Consider the following 23,662-nt stretch of genomic DNA (forward strand, 5'->3'; position numbering starts at 1 on the left):
GTTGACTCCATATCTTGGCTATTGTGAAAAGTGCTGAAATAAACATGGGAGTGCAGATGTCTCTCCGATTTACTGATTTCCTTTCTTTTGGATATATACCCAGTGGTGGGAATGCTGGATGATAGCTCTAAATTTATTTTTTGAGGAACTGCCATACTGTTCTCCATAGTGGCTGTACTACTTTACATTCCCACCAATAGTGTATGAGGCTTCCCCTCTCTCCATATCCTCACCAGCATTTGTTATTCTTTCTTGCTTTGATAATAGTCATTCTAGCTGGGGTAAGATTTGGAACATGTTCCCAGGCAATTCCATCACTCTTTTCTTAGGTTTCAGAGTCTTCTTTTAAGCTAGAAACATCATTTTAGTTAACATAAAAATGAGAGAGAGCCTTCTAACGGCCTACTGGGACAAACTCATTTTAAAAAGGTTCCCCCCTTTTAGGGACTGGATGTGGTCATCAATTTTAATGGCTTTCTAGCAGCAGATGGTTTTACATAATCTGCTAATGACTATTTTTTATCTAAAAAAATTTTTATGTCCCTACATTTATGTCCCTCTCTCTCCCTTCCAGTATCCCCTGAATGCATATAATAATGCAAATATCTAGAATATTGAATGCAACTTAGTTTTTGGGAAGGGCAAGTGTTTCAGCTTTAGGATGTTTTCACATTTTGAAATGTTTGCATTACACTGGTCGAGCATTCCTAATCCCAAAATCCAAAATCTGAAATTATCCAATGAGCATTTCCTTTGAGAGTCAGACTAGTGCTCAAAAGGTTTTGGATATGGGGGAATTTTGGATTTTGGATTTTCAGATTAGGGTTGCTTGATCTGTAGTAACAATAGCCAATATTTACTGAGGGCTCACCACAAAACAGATACTATGCTTAAATATGTTCATATTTCACAGCTGAAGAATCTGAGACACCAAGAAATTAAAAAATTTATATGAGATTGCATAGCTAGTGAGGGGAAAAATTGGAATTGAACCCGGGGAGCCTAGTCCAAAGTGTACCCCCTGAACCCCTATGCTTTCCTTTTAGCAGTAACTCTGAAGGACAATAATGCTCTTAGTTAGAAATTAGTTCATTTTGCAATTTATAAATGGCAGTACAGTTATTTTTCCTCTTCCTTGAGAAAAGTACTTGAGATATCTAGAATTGACGGTTCCTGGTTTTTCCTCTGAAAGTACAGGGCTGGGAGCCAGAAATCCAGGCCTGCCAACTATGGCTTTAGGTAAGTCCTCCTACTCTTCAGTTTTGTTAGCTGCAATATGGAAATGATTGTCTATTCCAACTTCTTATAAAAATGCTCTGCAGAAACTGGCTCAACAATGTAAGCTACAACACCTCTCTGGTATCCAGTTACCATGGATGTCAGGTACAAGTGAAAACAAAGTAAAAAAATACGACCAGCGTGAGTCAGAGTTTTTAACAAGCCAAGCCACCCCCTTGGTGTTCAGCACTGGAATGCTTTCCTTATACGTAACATTCAGCCACAATCAGAGCCAGGCTTGGAGACTCTGAGTTCCACAGGGAGCGACAGCTGCAGTCAGGCTGCGATCCTGGAGAGCCCAGTGGCTCCTGTGTGTGTGGGCAACCCCTTCTTGGAGAAAACCTGTTAATATTCTCTGCTCACAGACATGACTTCATGCCCCAAGCACACAGTCTCTCCAGTGTTCCAAGGGCTGAGGGGCTCACTCCCTACTCTGTAACTCTAGAAAGAAGCCCCTGGGGTGTCTGCCCACTCCAGAGAGGGACTGTAACAGGAAGTCAGATGGGCAGGTTGCTGGAGTTTAGAAGACACGGGGCTTCTCCCAAGAGTGCCCTGAAAGAGACTAGCATGGACAGGGTGTAGGAAACACTGAGCAACTCAAGCCCTCCTCTGCCAGCATCACTCCGGCCAGGTCCTCTCTTTTACCCTAAGCAACCAGTGGACACAGAGACCTTGGAAGGGCCTCCAGGCCTTGGCCTGGATGCAGAGGGCCCTGAGAAGAGACACAGGTGGCAGTCAGTCAGACCACCCTCTTGCCCTGTCCTCACTTCCCGCAGTTGGATCCTCCTGCCCTGGCCTGGGATTGACCAACCCCCTGGCTTGGAGGTTATGTCTGATCTTTATCACAGGGAGGGAAACTCGCTCCATCCTCAAAGAGAGAGAGAACCAAGGATGCCAGAAAGGAAAGCTTCCCCCAGAAGATGGGACAATTTCCCTTACAAAGTCTGGCAGTCATCTACCCCGAAGCAGGGACCTAAACAATGTGTCTTCCTGGGGTTCCTCTCAGAGAGGAGAGTCAAGGCTGGAAGGGCTTACTTCTTTAAGAACCACCTGAATGTGCCACGCTAGTTTAGGACACTCCTTAACAAAGGGGTGATAAGAGTTCAATGGACTGATTTATCTGGAACCTATTCTGAAAAGGAAATACCCAGACCAATGAACGGTGCCCTGTGACAATGGAGCGAGATTTTCCAAACACTGGGCCTGCTTGTTTCCTAAAGTGCTATCACCTGACACTGTGTGCAGTGCAAATCCATAAACAGTATCCTAGTGTATTTTTCTTGTTTTATTGCTGGAGAGCAGGTGTCTTTCTTATTTGGAAAATTATTCACTAAGGAAAAAATGTCAATTTCTACAAACATGTCTATTGCTCTTTCTATTTATATTATAAGACATATTTGAAGGAGAAAAAAGGTACCTGACTTCACAAAGACTTCTTGTTGCCACTATCCAGAGAGGCAGCACTGGGAGACAGACCTGGCTGTCGGCAAACCTGGGTTCCAGGCCGAACCCCACCAGGAGGAGCTGAGAAGCCCTGGCTGACTGCCAGCCCCAGGTGCTTATCCACGGTCTGTAGTTTCCTTATTCTGCATGGTGCTAAGTTTCTATGATGACCCACTTCCCTGAACTTTGAGCATGGATCGTAAGTGCCTTTACCACCAACCACTCTGGGCTGCCTTAGGGAAGGGAGATGTGGTGGACGAGGAACGAAGGGTGGGTAAACCCATATCATGCCCTGTGACACCAAGGGCAAGCAGGAGGATTCAGGCCCTGCTGTGGCCTGCTGTTTTCCCTGCCCAGAATCCACTTCTTTTTCTCTATTGGGTAAAGGGAACTCCTCCATTCTCAGCCCATGCGGTTTGAGAGGGCTGACTCACCTCCAGCTCCACGGTGGGCATGAAGCCCAGGCATATGCCCACAAGCAGCTGTCCACAATGACAAGTTCAAGGATGGGCACGAGGTCCAATATTGCCAATAAGAGTTAGGCCCGGGGCGTTAGATGGATCTGTTGGAATGAAAGAAGCATGTTCTATTTCTGGAGTCACTCTGGAAACGGAGCCTAGAGCCACTGGCAGCCATTTTATCACATGGAGAAGAAACCTGCCTAAGAATGGAGCCAAAGGAAAGCAGGGCCAAGAGATGGCTCCAGATTGAACTCTGGTCACATCACCTGAGTCCCTGAGACCAGTATTAACCCTTGACCTTTCAAGTATGTTACTCAATAAAGGTCTGTGTTGCTTCAGTCAATTTGAGTAGGTGTCTGTGATTTGCAATACGAAGAGTCCTGATAGACATGTCCATAAAGATAGGACATAATGAATAATTCCTCATATCTCAGGCAGTGTGTGTATTGTTTGGTTTAGATTAGAAACAAAATCAGGAATGTGTGTGCGGAGCCAGTTCAGCCTCTGGCTCAGCACAGGAATCTCCTGAATAAAACACACAATTCTGATTCTTGCCACGATAGCGGTTAAATATGACATGAAGGACGGCTCACTTTCATCTGTGGAAGTCTATTTAACCTTTTGATGTATCCAATCATGAAGGTTTGTATGTGGAACTGACATCTACAGCTGTGAAATGGCTATCAGCCTTTTGTTTCTGGAGAAACACAGACTGAGGCTGCCGCCGGGGAGGTTTCCATCTGTAGCTCCACGCAACGGCCCCTCCATCGGACGGAGCAGGGACCCCTTCCTCACACCTGTAACTCAGGTTTCCATCAGAAAGTCATGAATTATTACTGAGAGGCTTGACTCTGCCTCTCACTCATCTCTTTTGCCATTTTGATTTCTTCTGTCCCTGAGTTTGATTAGGCAGGCTTAAAAATGTTTAATAATGTTTCTTGTCTGTCTGTTTCTTTCTTCTTAATTCCTTCTGCAACCACTGTGGGTTATATCCTAATTTCTCAGGCCTGATTGTATCAATAATTTGCCTTTTTTTTCCTGTCCTGGGATTCCCCTCTCATTCTACTTCTGCCATAATAATCTCTTTAAAATGCAGTGCAGATCATACCTTACCCCTGGCCTCAAATCATCCTTCGACTGTTTACCAACTTAACCCTGACATTCAAAGGCCTCTATACTTGTCCCCTCTCCCTCCCCAACAGTCCGAATCCTACTGCCCACCATGCCCCAGTCCTCAGACTCCATCACAGCCCCCTGCCCCGCCCAGCTTGCTAATCCCTCCCCACAGTCATGCTTTGTGCATGCCTTCCCAGTCCCCATTTTTCCTCTTCTCCATTGATTACAGCCTGGTCTTTAAAACCTAACTTAAATTCTTCTTTCCTTACCAGTTTAGAATGACCTCTAATGCACCCACTGCAAATACCACTTAGTTGGCATTTAGTCACATGCTAATTTTTATTGTAATTTAAATTGTGAGGTCTATGAGTCTTTTCATTTATATTACAAGTTACATGGGGGCAGTTACAGAATTCTTATACATTTTGAGTGACGGCAGAGCCCAGGACTGTGACGGCTGGCCAATGGATTATATTGAGGTTATACTGATAGGTTATATTTTCTTGTCTCAAATGTCCTTGTCCTGTGCATACTTCCTGGAAACCATGTGGGTAGAAAGGAGCATTTCAGTTTTATGTCTACGGCAGATTCCTCTGCTTTTTCATTGTCACAAAATCCCAATCTTGTCCAAGTGTCACAGGCCCTGTGGGGGGCCCAGGCCCCTCCCCAGGCCCAGGGGAGGGTGTGAATATCAATTAGTCAGAGATCCAATCATAGTAATTCGCTTCTTGGCCATGATTGGCTTAGGCATGAATATAGAATGCGATTTTGACTAAGAAGCTGCAAGGGGAAATGTGTTGGCAGATTCTGAAAAAGGTTTTACTCCTTCAAAAAAGGGACAATATGAAGCGAAATTTTCTATGTTCTCTTTTGGATGTTGCTGTATGAGAATATGATGCTTGGAGCCACTGCAGCTATCTTTTAAGGGGAGATGTCTAAGGACACTGAGGACAGCAGAGACGGGGAAAGAACCTGGGCCCTTGATGACTTTGTTCAGCCTTGAACAAATTCTGGAAAATCCCCATCTCCAGACTTCTTTTACTATATTTCATCACTGTTGAGATGGTTTATTTTTTGGTATATCTTAACATGCTGAAATTAGAATGCATCTTTTATGGTATGTCATAGCTAAACTGGTAGCATTTTTTCCTTTCTTAGTGGAACCTAAAATAATTGAGTGTTTTACAAAGAGCCACATCTAAGATTTCCTGAAATGTGGAATGTCCTTATTGTTATCCATCTTTAGTAGGTTTTCTGCTACTCTCCTCTAAAAGTATCCTAACTGACACAGCTCTTCTCCTCGCAGGAGGATGCTGTGTGGGAAGAGTGTTTGTAACAAGAGGCAGCACAGCTGCAGGCTGGCCCTTCTGGAGGATGTCCCTGCTCTGAGTGGGGCCTGCACTCTCTCTGTCCTGGAAGAGACTCTACTCTTCTTGTGATTTAGAGCAAATGACCTGTGCAGGATGCTCCTCCTCCCCGCCATAGAGGTCACCACAGCCACTGAAGCTTACTCTATGGCTGGTGCAGATCCTAAAAGAGCCAGTCATATGGGGGTGTCCCCTATAATGATGATGGTCTTGGGCTTTTTGAAATTTACAGTCTTAGTCCATTTAGCTGGAGAAGGAGAAAAGGCCACAGGAAATGCTAGAAGTAGGTCAACTAATCCCAGGGCAATAATGCTCAGCCCCTACTAAGAGCACTGCCTTGCGGGTGGAGGCTGTACCTTACCCTACACTCCTCACCCCTTCCTACTGTGGCAGGGGCGGAGCTATTGCCCCTTCCCGCTGGAGCCTCTTCCCAGGGGTAGCCCTCTCATCTCCTCTCCCTCCATCTCTCCCTTCCCTCCTTCTTCTCTCTCCTCTCCTCCTCTCTGCAGTCCCTAGTCATGGAGAGACTGAGATTAGCCCCTTCAAACCTGTATTTTGAGTTATGTTTTTTCCTACACAATTTAAAACATAAGATCAGAAAATAAAGTCCTGCAGGGGTCCTGTGTCACCCCAGATGGGCTAGTGAATGACACACTTGTGGTGTAACCACTTTACTCCAGGGGCAATAGGGACTTTTCTCATTCTTTGAAATAAATTTTAATTGCATTTCCTTGAGACTTCTTTCCCTGAAATGAAGCACAACAGGCTGCTCTTACTGGCTCCAGCCTCCCTTGATTTTGGAGAGTGGAGGAACAGGCCGCGTGAAGGCAAGGGGAAGGGGTCACAACAGCTTCTCTACCTCTCTTCAGCACACAACCAGTGCACAGGGGCTTGTGGGGGCTCCTTTCAGCCTCTTTCCCTGCCCCTCTTCCCTCCCGCTCCCACCAAAGTTTAAGTGCTGCTTCTGCTCTAAGCCTTTGCACAGCCCCATCTACTCTGAGCTGGAACTTAGGGAAGCTGGAGTCACTCACCCACATAGAAATACTCTGGGGACTTGTCCTCTGATGATAACTCCTTTATGGCACCTCCGAACCGAAACCATAGTCCAAAAGCAATGACGGCCGATCCAGCCAGCTGGAAGGCAAACAACACTGTGTTTACAGTGGAAGGGGAACGAGCATGCACAGATCCGAGAGCAGGCTCCAGGCACAGGATGCTGACGAGGTCACCCCTTTAGAACTCACTTAGACCACCCTTCCCATTTTATAGGGGAGAAAATGAAGGCTCAGAGAGGTGAAGTGACTTGCACAAAGTCCCTCAGGCCCCTGATGTGACATTGGACTGGGTTTTTCTGATTCTGAGAGCAGGGATTTTCCATGATGCCAGGCTGCGCTGTGGTTATGGGGCACACTCAGCACAGCCAGGGAGGTGTCTCAAAAGCAATATTCCAGTAACATTCCCTCTGGAAGGCATCTGCCCCCTGCCTTTTTGTCCCTTGCTGGGCACATCGGATCTCTTCACCCACACCACAACGAGAGGCGACTACGTCTCAGCTGCCAGGTCACCAAGAACAAGATGAACTCCAAGACCTCAGGGAAATCCACTTTTCTAAATGGGAAGACAATACAGCAACCTCAACCTCAGAACCCACCCACACCTCGTGAGTGCACAGTCTCCAAATAGAAAGCTGTTTTAGGGGCACCCGTAACCCTCTCCCCCTATCCTGTATGGTCACTGCCCTGACTGGGGATGGTTTTGCCGGTAGGGAGATAGCCCAGTCTTTTTTTTTTTTTTTTTTTTTTGGTTGCTATTTTGAGTTTCCATGGAAAGTGAGAAAGGAAAAAATAATTTTCTGAAAAAGCATGGTCTGTGTGCTGTGTGGCTCATGGAGAGGCTGAGTGGCTGGCGCAAGCAGTGGCTGGGCAGGCTGGCGGCTGGTAGAGTCATCATCCGGCTTCCTTTGCTTCCCTACTCTGAAGGCTTTTGTGAGGCTCAGCATGGAAGTTGGAAGCCCTTTCTGCCATCTCAGGACTGTCACTGCTGCGTGCCAGCAGGCTCTAGCCACGGTGTTCCCTCCCCACAAACACTGCTCTCAAATTTCACAGTATCAATCCATCAACAGATATTTACTGGGCACCTTCTGGGCTCAGGGCACCATGGGAAAGTAAGCAGAGATATAAAAATAGCCTCCTAATTCTGCTGGCCCATCTAGTTGCTGTTGGGCTGCCCTCGCCTACCACTAAATGAACAATTTAGAGGCTTCCCCTGCCCAAACAGAGCAGAGCACACACAGATGCTGGGAACAGGAGCACGGAGGATGCAAATCAGAGGAGCAGAGGTCTAAAAGGCAAAATCACACCAGACACAGCATAGTTCTTTTTACACAGGAGACTTCTATCTTGCCAGGCAGCTTATAAAGCACCCGGAACTAGCCTTCTGGACGATCTGGTTGGATTTCTATGAGGACTCTATCCCTCTTCTCCTTCTATCCCCCAAGGCCAATTCCCTTTGCGGCCAGTTTCTTCAGAAAAGAAGTGTGATTTCAGTGAGGAGGAGTCAGAGGGGCAGAATTCTACCAGCTGGACTCTCCCTTGTGGAGTAACTAACAGTTTCTGGCACTTAGAGGAAAGCACTAATTGGATAATGTGAGGGGCAGCTAAAGGAACCGGGATCAATCAGCTTTTGAAAGACGTGTGCGTTAAAAAAAGGCTGGCATGGCATGGAAACATACTGAAAGGAGTCTTGCTAAAACACTAACAATATCTTTTTAGGGCAGGATTTCAGGTGACTTTTTTCCTTCTCAGTATATTTTCTAAGTTCTCTGCATTAAGTGTGTATTTCTCTTGTGGCTTTAAAAATATATTTTTAAAGTGTTACATGGTAGTTTCTATATTCAATCCAGAAAAAGTGGGGAGAGTCTTCTTGGGCCATGTTTTAACCTGAGAGGACACCAGCTTTGAGGTCCTCGCTGTTCCTGTGCAGGAAAGAGAGCAATGCCCCTGGTCAAGCACGTAGGTTCCTCCTAGGAGCACTTGGAGGTGCCTGGGACAAGTCTGCCCAGCAAAGTGTCTCAGGCAGCCCTGCACGCCCTCATCTCTGTGGCGACTTGATGGAAAGACAGAGTTTCCAAATACAAAGCAAAACCTATTGACAGAGGCATCGGGCCAAAGCCAGCAGCCACCGAGCAGACTGTGGAGGAGGTGACTGGTCCCAGGGACACCCTACCGCGAGGCCACAGTTTTGGAATCTCTGTACACAAACTTTAATTTATAGCTGTCTGGGATTATCCTCCCAGACGGAATACATGTGTCCAGTTCTGGCACAGATGTGTTTGATGCATAATGGAAAATTAAAAGAGAGGTTGCAATTTAAAGCCATAGGGCAATGGGAAAAAATCTGCGCTTGCTCATCCATGCCCCTAACCCCAAACCACACGGGTTTCCTCCTGGGTCGAGGAAACTGTGGCTTAGCTGAACGTCATCACTGTGTGGAAGGGAATCCTCCCAGCAGGCTGCTGCCGGCTGTGTCAGGGATGCTGTGGGTAAGGACCTGGCCAGGGCTGATGCTGCTTGTGACAAGAGACAGGGTGATCACTGCTTTGGAAAGTGGCATCGGCACAGACCACACAGCCGTTTGGTCCTTCTTAACTCACCATTCCTGTAAGATTCATGGAATGCTCTGTGTTCACTGGGCTTTGGTTGGTCTATCACACACTAGAATTTGCTTGAAAAAAATTCACACCAGTTCCAGTCCAGTCAGGAACAAAGTGAGCATGTCAGTGTCACTAAGTTCTCAACACTCCCTGTATTCCATAGAGCTGGAGGAAATGGTCTCCCCAGTGACCTGAAGAAAGTCTTCGAACCTCTGTAATCCTAAATGTTAACCCAATGAGGCCAAAACTGCCTCATGCCCACATTTCCCTCTTCTCCCTTTAATCTCAACCACTCTTTTGCATTCAGACATAACATTGCACCTCAGCCAATGTTAAAACAAATAAGAAATGAGAGGCTACCATTTTTTTAATGGTTCCTTCTTCTGCCCCTAGCCACACCTTTCCCTGTCTTTGTTCTTTGCATGTTTACTAAGAATAAACTATGGTCCAGGCCAGGTACTGTGCTCAGTGTTAGGGAAACGATGAAGAAAAAGAAACGGTTCACAGTCTAATGTGGTAGATAGTCACATAAAGTACTGGGTGCACTATAATGCAGGAAGTGTGCTGAAGAGAAACAGCGTGCACACTGCCAAGGGACTGGAGCAAACTGTAGCCACTGGCATGCAGGAGGAGTCATTAAATTTTGATTTACATCTTGAAGAATGAGTGAGAAGTCACTGGGCAAGGAAGGACTGGCAGCAGAGGCAAACTCCAGGCAGAAATGGCAGCACAGACGTGCATTTCCTTACCTCGATGCTGTGTTTGTTAAGGAGAGTCTGGGGGAGGTCGGAGGTTCGGGTTTAAGAGCGTGTGGGGCAGACCATGACTCAGCTTCTACTTTGCTTGCTACCATCTTGGAAAGCCCATAGCAAGGTCTGCCTGAGGGGAGGAGGAACAGAAGGCCACATTTGGATGGAAACCATCAGGAACATGAATACTACCTGGATGTTAGACATAGCAAGGAGCCAAAGGCAAAGGCTTGAATGGCTGAGGACCAGAGACAGGACACCAGGGGAGTGGATGTGGAGAGCTGTGAGAACGATGAGGTCACTGTACCCATTGAAGAACTTTGCTGAGGGTTGGCCTGCTTCCAGGACCAGTGCCAATCCCCGTGCCTTTGGAACAATTACAACTAGAAACGTTGTTGTTTTTCAGAAACGGACTTTTTCATACAGAAGCAAAAGTTGGACTTTGATGTTAATCCTTTAAAAGACATGTATTGAACACCCATTATGAGTCAGAAGCCAGGGTTTCAGAGATGAGGAAAGTCCAGTCCTTCTCCTGGGGCTCAAGGAGACGCTAATCCCCACTGGGTGGCCCAGGAGGGGATCCAACCCTGCGGGTGGGAAGTCAATCGAGAAGCAGCCCACCAGAATGCACGTGAGAAGATGCCAGAGAGCATCATTTTTTGAGTCCTCCCTCCCTTTTTTTTGACAAGGTCTCACTTTGTCACCCAGGCTGGAGTACAGTGGTGCCATCACAGCTCACTGCAGCCCCAACTTCCTGGGCTCTAGCAATCCTCCACCTCAGCCTTCCAAATAGCTGGGAATACAGGCGCACACCACCACACCAGTTAATTTTTGTATTTTTTGTAGAGACAGGGTTTCACCATGTTGCCTAAGCTAGTCTCGAACTCCTGGACTCAAGTGATCTGCCCACCTCAGCCTCTCAAAGTACTAGGATTACAGGCATGAGCCACCGCGCCCAGCTTCATCATTCCTTTTCTGAGGACCGGTTGTATGTGAGGTACTCAGAGAATGTGATAAAATAGTATTTAAGGGCAAGAGTGTGCCAACTATTAAAAAGAGGATGAGAAAAATAGTTAAAAAAAAAAAAAGAGAGATAAGAATGCAGGGAAAGGAACAGATAGTGACAATAATTCCGAGTCATTAAATAGGGGATCATCAGATATGGTTATAGTATGTATTGTCATGGGCAAGTTCTTTCAGTAGCTAACCATATTTCAGAGAGTTTGGAGGACACAAAATTGCAAATTGTAAGCATATGTCTTTAGTGAAAACAATGTGTGTTCTAAAACTACAGAAACAGAAGAAGGACTGAAAACCTGATTAGAAAGCATTTCAAGCAAAGTGGATGGACAAAAAGTTTTCTTTAATAATGGCTATCTGCCTAAAACAAGTCATCGTGCATGAAGCAGAGCTTGCTAATAGATTTCAATTTTGTTTTACTGTACTTACTTCCATTTTCCTGGGATTGCTGATGAGATGTCCTATCTTGAGGACATATTTTTTCATTTTTAAAAAAGACAAGTTTCACGAATTACAAACATGGTTCCTAGGGAGGCGCTCTGGTTGGAGTGGGTGGTGCTGAGATGCAGGAATGCAAAGATCATTCCCCATTCTGGGCTCCCCCAGTCTGCCCAGCTGTCCTCCTTTTCCCTGAAGTTAGCCAACCAGACCACCAAGAGCAAATACCTGCTATCCACTTTCTAGTGACTAAACCCAGCAAAAAAAAAGCCCACTTTTGGGGTAAGAAACATAATTTAGGGAAGTTCTAGATAGCATGTGCACTTATACCTAAGTGGGAATCACAGGTCCTGGCCCTCAGATGCTCCAGCTACAGTTTCAGATCCTTCCTGCCCCTGTGGAGGTCTCTGTTCTTGCTGTTCCCTCCTCCCCCTCCCCCTAGCTGACACCCATTCACAGCTCTAACATCAGTTCCTCAGGGAAGCCTACCATGGCCTAGATAGGTACCTTCCTTTATATCTCACATCATGTTTTCTACTTAAATATCTCCATTTTTTGTAAATTAAGGTCTAAGCTCTGTGAAGGCGGGGACAGGGTCTATATTGCTATTTCCCAAACATAATCCCCTTTGCCCTGCAGAGTAGGCTCCCAATAGACATTTGCTAAATGAGTGAATGGAGGACCTTCACAAAGATGCTATGGACTGAATTGTAGCCCACCAACGTGCAAAATTAACAGGTTGAGGCCTAATCCCCAGTGTGAGGGTATGTGGGGATGGGGCTTTGGGAGGTAATTAGGTTTAAATGAGGTCACGACGGTGGAGCCCTCATGAGGGACTAGTGCCCTTATAAGAAGAGACACCAGAAAGCTTGCTCTCTCTCTCTCCACCACATGAGGACATGGCAAGAAGGTAGCTGTCCACAAGCCCTCGCCAGGGAGCCCTCGCCAGAACCCAACCTGACCTCCGACCTCTAGCATCTGACCTTTGACTTCTAGTCTCCAGAACTGCGAAAAATAAATTTCTGCTTCAGCTACCCCACTCTGTGGTATTTTTTTTTTTAATGTCAGCTTGAGCTGATTAAGACAGGCTGACAGGAGCAATTGCGAACAACCTCCTTCACAAGTCTCCAAGGGAATACTTCACAAAGTGCTATTTTCAAAGTCGTCTGCACCTGGGAAACACTGCAGATACCTTGGAAGGCACTGTGTGAACACATTGTCGAATATGTTCAGCAAAACACTTGCCCCAGAAACAGAAAACAAAACTAGAGCACGTAGTATCAGTTCTGTGTTTTCCTAAGCCTGCAGAAATGTGTGTTGTGCACCATCCGTGGACATAAAGAAAAAGTCTACACAAAGTAAATCTACACAATGTATATATGCCTTCCACTGGCAGGGGCATATGAACACAATACAATTATGGTGACACACACACACACACACACACACACGTACATGCTGCACTCAAATGAAAGAATGAACAAAATCAGTTCTGTATTCTGGCTTCTCCAGGGTGAATACCAACTCATTTGCAATTCTCTTCTTTGGGATGAAGTCACAAAATTGGAAATGATGCTTCAACCCTAGAATTTTCATTAAATGCTTTTAAGCTAATACTTGCTCTTGGTGGCAATTCTCATCCGCGTTGGAATCACATAATGAGCACTTACGATTCTTGATCTGATTGTAAACCCCATTATGATACCCCATAAGGATAATGAAGTCTCACCCTCTTAGCAGGCAAAAGTCAGAAGCACATTTGCTCTGGAAGATGATCTGAATTTTCTCAAATAGGAAAACCGGCTCCCAAGATTTTTATTCCGTTACGCAGTGAAAGCAAGGCAAGGATTCAGATGGCACTTCTTCAAAATCAAGGGTTTTATCAGAAAAAGTGTGAGAATTGAATGCCATACGACATCCACATCAAATAGTCTCCGAGGGACCTTGCTACCTTAGCCTTCATCAGGACCAGGTGAGTGGGAACTGAGAGGCAGGACTGTGGCAGCATGTGATGATAAGGCTGTGTTAGTTTGGAAATGCATGGCAGCTTCTTTAGGTACTAGTGTTTCTGATCTCCCCATTATTTTCCTCATACAATTTCCTAAGAAAAAGCTCACTCTAAGAAAGACTTCGTTCAGGTAAGAGTATATTTTACAATCAACCAATGCTTAATTCTCTGCACTGATGGAAGGGTGCTGCAATTCAGGCCACAATAAAATCAGGAGCGTTCCATTCATTTCTGGAAAGAACAGTGGGCAACACATTTGTGCCAGATGTACCTTCAGTTTGTTTAAATTGTTATAAAGTTAACTTGCATGGGTCAACCAACATTGCTGGGGGCAGTTTATAAGTGCTGGAGAAATATAAGCTCAGGGGAAGGAAACTAACTTGGGATGAAAAGCTTGCTGCAAATGATATAGCAGATAATTTACACATAGACAGTGGAAAGTGTGTTGTTTATTCAGTGATTATACATAATGTCTTTTCTCTTAAAAATATAGGGGGAAGGAGGAGGAGATTAGGGAACATCAAGAATTAGGAGAAAGATGATGGCTGTGTAGTTTTCTTGCTTTTTATTTTTTTGAGACAGGGTCTTACTCTGTTGCCCAGGCTGGAGTGCAGTGGCCTGATCACGGCTCACTGCAGTCTTGACCTCCCAGGCTCAAGCGATCCTCCCACCTCCTCCTCCCACTACAGGCATGTGCAACCATATCCAGCTAATTTTTTAATATTTTTTTTGTAGAGATGGGGCCTTACTTTGTTGTCCGGACTGGTCTCGAACTCCTGGGCCCAAGTGATCCTCCTGCCTCAGCCTCCCAAAGTGCTGGGATTCCAGGTGTGAGCCACCATGCCCAGCCTGTGTAGTCTTCTTTATACAGCAAAGTGAATGTCATAGACTACTGGCTAAGGATTCCAGGGAGCAGATGGCTTACTCAAATGAAGATCAAATATGTACAGAGCTAAAATCCAGCCTACCAAGTCACAGAAGTGAACTGAACTCAATGTCCGCCTTACTTACCTCATCAAGGGGATAAGCCCAGGGAGGAAAAAATAGTCTTTTCTAGGTTCTCTGGACTTCCTCCTTGGAACACCCAGCTGGCTCTCATCCTAGGCCTGCCCTCTGCATATATAATCACTTCTCTTGGAGGCCACAGTGACTACTGTGACATCTCATCTATCTAGAGCTTTACATAAGCAAAGACAATACATTAAACACAATTTATGTATAGTGGTTGGGAGAACTACTTTGGAGCAGATAAACAGAATTCTTAATTATTGATCAATAAATATGATCTTCATCCAGTTTTAGTTGTTACAGAATGACAATGGTTAAAAAGATGTTTCAAGTAGAACTAAGGCTAGATTAGAAAAGCCAAAACAATTTGTTTAGTAAGAAGTTAGCATGGGTGGAATCTAGCAGAAATTGTGAAAGTCTAGCTTGGTGCGCTATAGAGATTTTTCTTAAAAGCCATTTTACGAGGACCTGTTTGAGGTCAGGAAGGTGCAGCACTGGTCCGTTCACACAGGGCTAGATAGACTCTGGCGTGAGCAGGGAGACAAAGTCAGCTCCCTGGATGAGTGACAGCAGCCTCCGATGCACCCCTGGCCCTGCTCAGCCTTGCTCTGCCACCTCTGTTAATCAGCTGACTCCCAATCACCATTATAACGTGGGGGACAGAGCTTGGTACACATCCTGGAATATCTGCCAACTGCTCTTCTAGAAATTCACCTCTTCTGGGTGTTCAGAGTGCATAACGATGCCCTTAGGGTAATAAACACATGCGCACATACAGTACTTAAGTGTAAAGGAGTTATAGTGGATAAAAATGGGGGTTCTAGGCATTTGGGTTTGAATCAGGCTCTGGCACTTACTGGTCCTATAATCTTGGGCAAGCCACTTAACCTCTCTAACCCCAGCTTCCTCATCTGCAAAGTGAAGGTACTAATAGTGCCTCCTAAAGAGACTAAATGAGTTCATGTTACACACTGAGAGCAGTGAGTGCCTCACACTTCGTGTTATTATGTTGGTAGACTTGCTAATGTTACCTTCAAACTGAAAGCTTAATCTTCAAGACAGGAAACATCGCTCCCACGGTTCCAATAATGTGGTCTGCTGCAGCCGTCCTCTACTCATTTTCATTTTAGATCTACACTCCCTCTTTCCATGACAGCTGGAATTCCTTTCGGTTTTTTAAATCTTCTATACTAGAAAGTCAGTGGCCTTTTGTGGAAACTATGTCTTCTCTCTCTAATGGTTTTAAGGCCTCATAAGAGAAAAATATGAATAGATGTATTTATGAGTGAAAGAATAACTATATTTAGGCTAGGGCTGTCAAGTAGAACTTTCTCCAATGATGTAAATGTCCTATATCTGTGCTGTCCAGCATTGTGGCCATTAGGCACCTATGGCTATGGAGCTCTGAAATGTAGCTAGTGGGACTGAGAAAATGAAGGTTACATTTCATTTAGTTTTAATTAATTTAAATAGCTACATGTGATCGGTAGCATAGTCCTCACATTGGACAGTGCAGGTCTAGAATTCACAAGCTCGTCAGAGCTTCAACCTTCCTCTCTGATCGTCTGTAAACTTCGAGTGGTTACGAGTATAGACTCTGGGGACACACACAGAGACACAGCTCTGCCACTGGCCAGCTCTGAGACCTGGGCAAGTCTCTTCAATGCTTCAGACCCCTGTTTTCTCATATGTAACCTGGGGATGATAACTGCTACTATTTCATAGGGTTGTCGTGAGGATTAAATTAGTTAATAATAAAATGTGCCTGGGAAAGCAGCCGGCACATAGTGTTTATATAGTGCTTACTGTTCTTCAAATTTTTGCTCCTGAAATTAATTTTTTAAACTGTCTCTTGATATATACCCTTTCTCAATTTCCATCTTACTTTTCCTCTGCCTGAAACTGATCAGCAGTGTTCCCAACCTCTCTCCTGCTTCTTCTCCCATATGCCTTAGTATTTTAGGCATCTCTTTGTACCTGTGTTTCTGGAATGCATCAAGACTAAATCTGACACTGAATATAATCTCCCTGATCACAGACTTCACATTTTCCAAGTTGGTAGCATTTCTTATACCTTATATTCTACATGTTTAATAAATTAAAACAATGAAAAGAGCATGGGGTTTAAAGTCAGAAGACCTGGGGCATACCACCTACTGTGCCTGACTTTCAGCTTTCACAACTGTAAAATGGGAATAATTACACTATTTCACGAGATTGTTGTGATTCATGATCAGGTGGGATAATGCATATGAAAGCACTTTGTAAACTGAAACATCGTATGAATGTTAATTAGCATTGTTATTTTTGTTCCCAATCAAATTCAAAGAGGATGAAAAAGGCAGGCCAAGGTAACCCGAGGTAATTCATCTGTAAGACGTGCTCCCAGCCCAGCTGGTATTTCCATCTTACTGGCAGCATTCTCTCTTTAATTCCTTAGCAACCATGACATGATTTGTTTCAGTGCTCAGTATAGCATCACTTGTTTTAAGGGAGCAGCTTCGCAATATTAACTGTCAAGGTTGGGGGATAGAGGTTACGTTCTCTTTTGCCACACATGGTTGAAGACCCAAAGATACTTCATGGCTGACGTTCTAGAATAACACGGTGAGATGCAATGAACAATGGACGGGTGGCCTCCCAGTAATTCCTTGATGAAAGCATCAAGTATTCACATAAAAAAGAGACTTAATAAAGGTAAAGTGGTAACTGAAATTAAAAGAACGGCCAAAAACAAGCCAAGTGAGTAAGCCAAGAAGTAGGGCACACCCTGCTTCAGTCAGAAACAAGTGCCACTGCTGAATCTCTGATCTCTTCAGACCACATCTAAAACAGGGGTTCTCAAAGCATGTGCCCAGACCAGCAACACAAGCATCACCTGGGGGCTTGTTAGAAATGCAGACCCACTGAATCTGAATAGAGCTGAATGAGCTCCCTAGGTGATCTGTACGCGCACGTTCAAGTCTGAGAGGCACTGATCACCAAAGGTTTTCCCATTGCTCTTCCTTGGCCTCCACTTAGTAGCACAGAAGCAGGAAAGGAAATAAACAGATCCTGCTCCAAGGTCAGTGCACACAACTCCCTTAGCTGGAGCCATGCTGAACTCTATTAGGTGCTGAGGGACTGGGAGAAAGGGGATGCCAAAAGGACATAGTCCCTGCCCTCAAGGAGCAAAGACTAAACAGGGAATAAATTCTAATCAAAGGCAAAATGGAGGCTAAATAAAGGCATGAGTGCCTCAAGATCAAGGACTGTGTCTTAATCATCTTTGAATTCCCAGCACTTGGCAGGGAATTGTAGAGGAAGTGATCTCCCCTTTTGACTCCACGCCCTTGATAAACTCCGACTCTTGCCACCTTGCTTGCTTAGTTGGATGTAAAACACCTGCCTGCTTCATCGTGCCTTTATGAACCTCTTGGATTCTAGATTCTACTTTCCCATTTGTACTCCTAGTATTTAAAAACAATAACTACTACTATCTTATGTTATTATTTACTGTATGCATGAACCATACTTATAACCTTACATATATTAACTCATTGTATCTGCACAAAGTTCATAGATTGATATTAGTACTTTAATATGTCCATCATACAGATGAGAGAATGGAGGCTCAAAGAGGTTACACAACTTGCCCAAAGTCCCCTAGGTAGTAAATAATGGAGGCAGGAATAAAGTCAGGCAGTGTGATGCCAGTATCCACTGCCCAGGTTTTCGATTCCTGGATTTGAACTGCCACACTGCATAGGTCTGACCGAGGTCTACCAGAACCCTGGGACCATAGCTGTGGCTTCTTCAGACTGTCCCCTCTGGTAGACTCCCTGTTCCTCCCAGCAATGCTAGGTCCCTCTCTAGGTCCACACTAGGGGACACTGGCCCCTGTTGCTCTCTTTCCACCTTAACAAAAATCAGAAATGAAGATTCTCCTACAGCGAAGCTGAGAACATTCCTATCTGCCTTATGGGCTGGTCTCCAAAGGACACTTTCTTGAGGTATTTTTTCCTAAACCAACCTCTCTGACAAGTGATTGCTCTGAAGTTACTGTTTGAAATAAATTTGGGAAAGAGGGGAAGGTGACCTCTATAAGATTCATGTGAGTCAAACTTCTTTGACTCCCAAGCCTGCAAGACACGGTCTTTCTTAAACTCACCTGTTAGGCATCTCCAAGTGAAAACCCAAAGGTGTATTAATAATGGTGAGAAGGAAAGGAGGGCAACTTCAAACTTGCCATATATGGAATCTGCTTTTCAACAATGAACAGCTCTGCTTCCTGTGGGTCAGTACTGCTGAGCAGCTAGTGCAGCACAATGATAGGAAAACGCTGACCATACAACAATAAACCAAGGAATAAACAGCGCCCAGGTTTTCCTTTAAACCAACATATGCGGCTTGGTGGGGGTGTAGTGTTTTATTTATATTGCTATGCAACGTAGGAAAAAAATAAAGGTGATTTCAATGAAAGGCACAGGAATATGCTGTGCTATCTGATCGCGGGTCTGAATTTAGACATGACAGATGTTGGGAGGGGTTTCACCTTAGACATCAACCATGATAAGAGAAATTAATGTAGTGGGGTTAATGGCTAGGCTTGACTTTGTTTTTAAAAATTCAGCGGTGAGTACAGTCAGTGGCCCTGGGCCAGGGAGTACTGTGCTGGCTCTGGCAGGGTCTGGTTGGATGTTTATGAAACCAGGAGCACAGCCTAGGGAAACTTAAAGCAAGCTGCCAGAGGAGGCTACAGATTGATCTGTTAAATTGCAGATCACCAAACGAACCCTGCCCCGCCTCTGTGCTTACCTCTGGCGAGGTTCTGACTGGAAGGAAGTGCTGTCACCCAGGGAACCCCGTAACTCAGAGGGGCAGGCATGTGAGCTTCTAAGGGCGTGTGTGTAAATGTTACACTGTAGTCACAGCTAAAGCCTGGCCTTCCAGGAAAACTATCCCCCACCCCTTTCCCAAACTTCCCACAAAGCCCTCCAACCAGGAGAAAACAACTTCAGAAACTAGAGTGGGGCTTTTCTGGAATCAGGTTCCCTCAGTTACAGTGAAGGCAAATATCTAGATACTTTATCCCACACAGCTACTTTCCCTTAAGTCATGAGGTGCCTGTTTCAGTTGCCACTTCGCTCTGGTTGCTGCCTCCGCCCCCACCCCCATGAAACTGGGGGAGAGGAAGGTCCTTCAGTTCCCACTGCATGCCTTCTATACGCCACACACTATTCTAGCGCTGGGGATACAGCTATGAGCAAAACAGAAAAAACAAAATTCCTGCTCTCAGAGTGTTTTAAGTTCTAGTGGGGGAAAATCCACAAGTACAAATTGACAAGATAAGGTATAGTTATCCTCAAATAAAGACAAATTGCAAGTCACTTGGCAAACTTATATACTATTCCCCAACATGAAAAGAATCAGGAGAAAGAGAGCTAACATGTATTAAATGCTTCCTATGTGCCAGGCACTTGATAACAAATATAATAGTTAACATTTTTTGCATATTTCCTATGTCCTAGGCTCATAGGAAGTTGAGGTGACATACTTTACATATTCCCTCTTAATCCTCTCAATATTTCTGTTACTCCAGTCGTACAGATGAGAAAATAAGCCTAGAAGCAAGAATAACTTGCTCAAGTACACCCTGTTTGTGCAGGCACACCCTGCTTGGGACCTCTGCACTCCAGCCTGATAGCTTTGACAGTCAGATGGTGGCACACACTCCCCCTTGCTCTGCTCCTCTGCTGGTGGATGGTCAGTCACCCCCTCGCCTTTGCCCAGCTCCATTCTACCAGTCCTTCCAGGTTCAGCTTAAATAGCTCCTTAAGGAGAACTTTTCTGGCTTCTCATGATGACTCTGATCCTTTCTCTAAACTTCTTACTTAGATCACATATAGAAAAGGTCAGATCTAACCTCACTGGTTAACACATTCAGGCACTCAAACATTGCATGGCTCCTACTTCCTTTCCTTACTGTGTCTATGGTCAACAGTGTGATACTTGTCACTTGATTCCACACTGTCTTGTTTTTGTGTTGTTCCATATTCCTTGGTCTCGTTTCCTCAGTGAGATGAGCAGCTTAGGGAACTGTGTTTATATTTATACATTATTATTTGTTTAATCATTGTTTAATAGAGTGGGTCTCAAATTTGAGCATGGATCAGAATTATGTGAATGGCTTGTTAAATTAGATTGCTGGGTCCTTCCCCCAGAGTTTCTGATTCAGCAAGTCTGGGATGAGCTGAGAATGTTTTGTTCATTTGTTTGTTTGTTTTTGAGATGGAGTTTCGCTCTCGTTGCCCGGGCTGTAGTGCAATGTGGCACCATCTTGGCTCACTGTAACTTCTGCCCCCCAGGTTCAAGAGATTCTTCTGCTTCAGTCTCCCAAGTAGCTGGGATTACACGCACCCACCACCATGCCTGGCTAATTTTTGTATTTTAGTAGAGATGAGGTTTCATCATGTTGGCCAGGCTGGTCTCGGACTCCGCTCAGGTGATCCGCCTGCCTTGGCCTCCCAAAGTGCTGAGATTACAGGCATGAGCCACCGTGCCTGGCCCGAGAATGTGTATTTCTGACAAATTCCCAGGATATGCTGACGCTGCTGGCCCAGGAACCACATTTGAGAACCACTGGTTAATTGAATGTACCGCAATGCTTAAGAGAAGGTAGGCGGCTGGGCGCGGTGGCTCATACCTGTAATCTCAGCACTTTGGGAGGCTGAGGTGGCCAGATCACGAGGTCAGAAGACCAAGACCATCCTGGCTAACACGGTAAAATCCTGTCTGTACTAAAAAGACAAAAAAATTAGCCCGGCGTGGTGGAGGGCACTTGTAGTCCCAGCTACTTGGGAGGCTGAGGCAGGTGAATGGCGTGAACCCAGGAGGCAGAGCTTGCAGTGAGCGGAGATCGGGCCACTGCCCTCCAGTCTGGGCCACAGAGCGAGACTCCATCTCAAGTAACTTAACCAATTTGAGCCTCTGTTTCCTCATCTGTAAAAAATGGGGATAATAATAGTATATGTATATCAGGACTCTTGTGAAGATTATGTGTAATAATGAATGTAATATGCTTAGCACTGTCCCTGACGCATTGAAAACATTCAATGAATGCTTCCAACTATTACTGGAAAGGCTGATACAATATCAGGCACTAAATAAGCACTGAACCCAGTTGAAGAATTCCTCCTCAGGCTTAAAACTTCTTTTGAATTCATAAGCAGTGAGAACGAAGGGTGTCACTGTGGCATGACATCTATAATTAACAGCTTCTGAAATTAAGCCAGATTCCTAAAAAATACAACACAAAGGGTCTTCAGAAACCCCTCTCCCCATAGTATGCTTAATGTAAATCCCCACGTGTACAAAGGCCATGTGTCTCTTTAAAGTTCAGGGGATGTCTGGGAGGTACCTCCTTCACACCTTCCACTGCTGAAGGATACTGAAGAGCTTAGAGTTGCTGGAGTCATCCAGGCATCTGAGCTAATGGGTTGACAGACAAAAGCGGAACCCATCATTCAATAATTAATTACTTGCAATCATGGGAATACAACTTCCCCCAGAGCAGATAGGACAGCCACCTTCTCCAGCCTGGTAGTTTCAAAGCACCCAGGCCCTGGCTGCTCTCAAACCTCTTTATCCAAAGCAAGAGCTACGTTTTCCCTCAGGGTCTAGCTAAGCAGTTACACTGACTGACATTCTCTTAAGAAAGCCCAAGAGGAAATGTGCAGAAAAGACAATTTCCAGACCTTGTCTCACAGTCCTCCAGGGCCTGGGACAGGGTATCCAGGGATGTAGGTTTGGTCTAGCTGTATCCCTGTCTCGATAATATAGGAGACAAGGGTCAAGATCCTATCACTCTGTGAACCATGAATCCTGGGAATGCTGTCAGTTCAATGAAACCCTGCAAAGTTGAATGAGATCATCTCTGGGAGGATTAGTATTTAGCAGAGGCTGCGGCTGGGGGTTGTGGAGAGATGCTGCTGCCCTTTGGAAGCCCTTCCATTCCCCATCCCCTTCTCAGAAGAGCACCCACCACCTCCTCTCACCCAGCGGTACCCTTACTCTGATGCCCAGAAAAACGATGATCCCCCCACCACCACAATGTTCATTCCTATCTCCAATTTCTTAAACAAAACCTTCAGAGCCAAGTACTCTGTCCACACACTCGAATGGAGCACCACCCCAGGCAGCCCCAGGGCAGGCGTTTCTCTCCCAACACCCTGGCCAGGCCCTGGTTCCAGCTGGTAGGCAGAGTGAAAAGGGGGTGTGTGCACGGGAGGCTGGAGGGGAACAGGGACCGCCAGGGCCCCAAGTCCTCCGGGGGTGAGGAGAGACTGGGTTCCCGCACCTGGGGTCACCAGCTGGGAGATAAAAACCAAGGCAGGTGGTGTTCCTTCCAGGAAAGGGCCACACGGTGTATCTCTCCTTCTCATCATTTCTCATTGATCAACCTTCTGTGTTCCCGTTCTCTCCCCTCCAGCCCTCCCCTCCCTCTTTGTTTGCCTTCTCCTCGCCTCCGCGTTTGAGCACCCTGCCCTCCCCACGAGCGCGACTGGGACGCCGCAGTCAGCTCCCCGGGGACCCCGGCCCCGCGCCCGCCACCCGGCCCCCTGCCCTGCCCTGCCCGGCCCTCCCGGCTCCTGGTCTCACCCAGAAGAGCAGGTTGAAGCCGAGCAGCAGGTACTTGATGCACCGCAGGCCCCCGCGGAAGCGCCCCATGCTGCGGCCCGGCGGCGGGATCCCCAATCCCCAGGCCGGCGCTGCGAGCGCCGGGAGCGGCAGGCGCCGGCGGGGAGGGGGAGGAGCGGGGAGGACCGGGGCGGGGCCTCCAGGGGGCGGGGCGGGGCGCGGCGGGGAGGGGCGCGAGGACCCCAAGCGGCCAGGCTGGCGACAAGTGGGGGCGCCGGGGGATGGAGATCGAGCGGCCCGAGGGAGCATGTCCGCTCTTCCCCCGGACCCAGGGACCACCTTCCTTCCCTCCCGTGGGCGCACCGCTGCTGGTGGCTATCCGAGCACCTGCAGGGCGTGAGCGCCCACCGGGGACTGGGGACCCATTTAATCAGCGCCCAGTGCGGAGACTGGTTTGAGGCCCGGGCGATGCTTGAGGGATAAGCAGCACTTGGTCTCGTGGC

General features: G+C 46.1%; 1 protein-coding gene across 3 annotated transcripts in view; it reads right to left on the bottom strand.

Annotated features, from left to right (window-relative positions):
* Positions 1-23,313, bottom strand: part of TSPAN2 (tetraspanin 2) — a 42,314-nt gene extending 19,001 nt beyond the window's left edge. For 2 of the 3 annotated variants that reach the window (XM_025370320.1, XM_025370300.1), the window contains exons 1-2: positions 23,181-23,308; positions 6,697-6,799 (exon numbers count right to left, since the gene is read on the bottom strand). In XM_025370320.1, the coding sequence (XP_025226105.1) occupies positions 6,697-6,799; positions 23,181-23,249 (172 nt within the window). In that variant the 5' untranslated portion in view covers positions 23,250-23,308. Of the gene's footprint in view, positions 1-6,696; positions 6,800-23,180 lie in introns of all 3 variants that reach the window. The other variant, XM_025370310.1, reaches the window with a different exon arrangement.
* Positions 23,314-23,662: the final 349 nt, after the last annotated feature.

Source organism: Theropithecus gelada, chromosome 1 (assembly GCF_003255815.1).
Source record: "Theropithecus gelada isolate Dixy chromosome 1, Tgel_1.0, whole genome shotgun sequence".
NCBI lineage: Eukaryota > Metazoa > Chordata > Mammalia > Primates > Cercopithecidae > Theropithecus > Theropithecus gelada.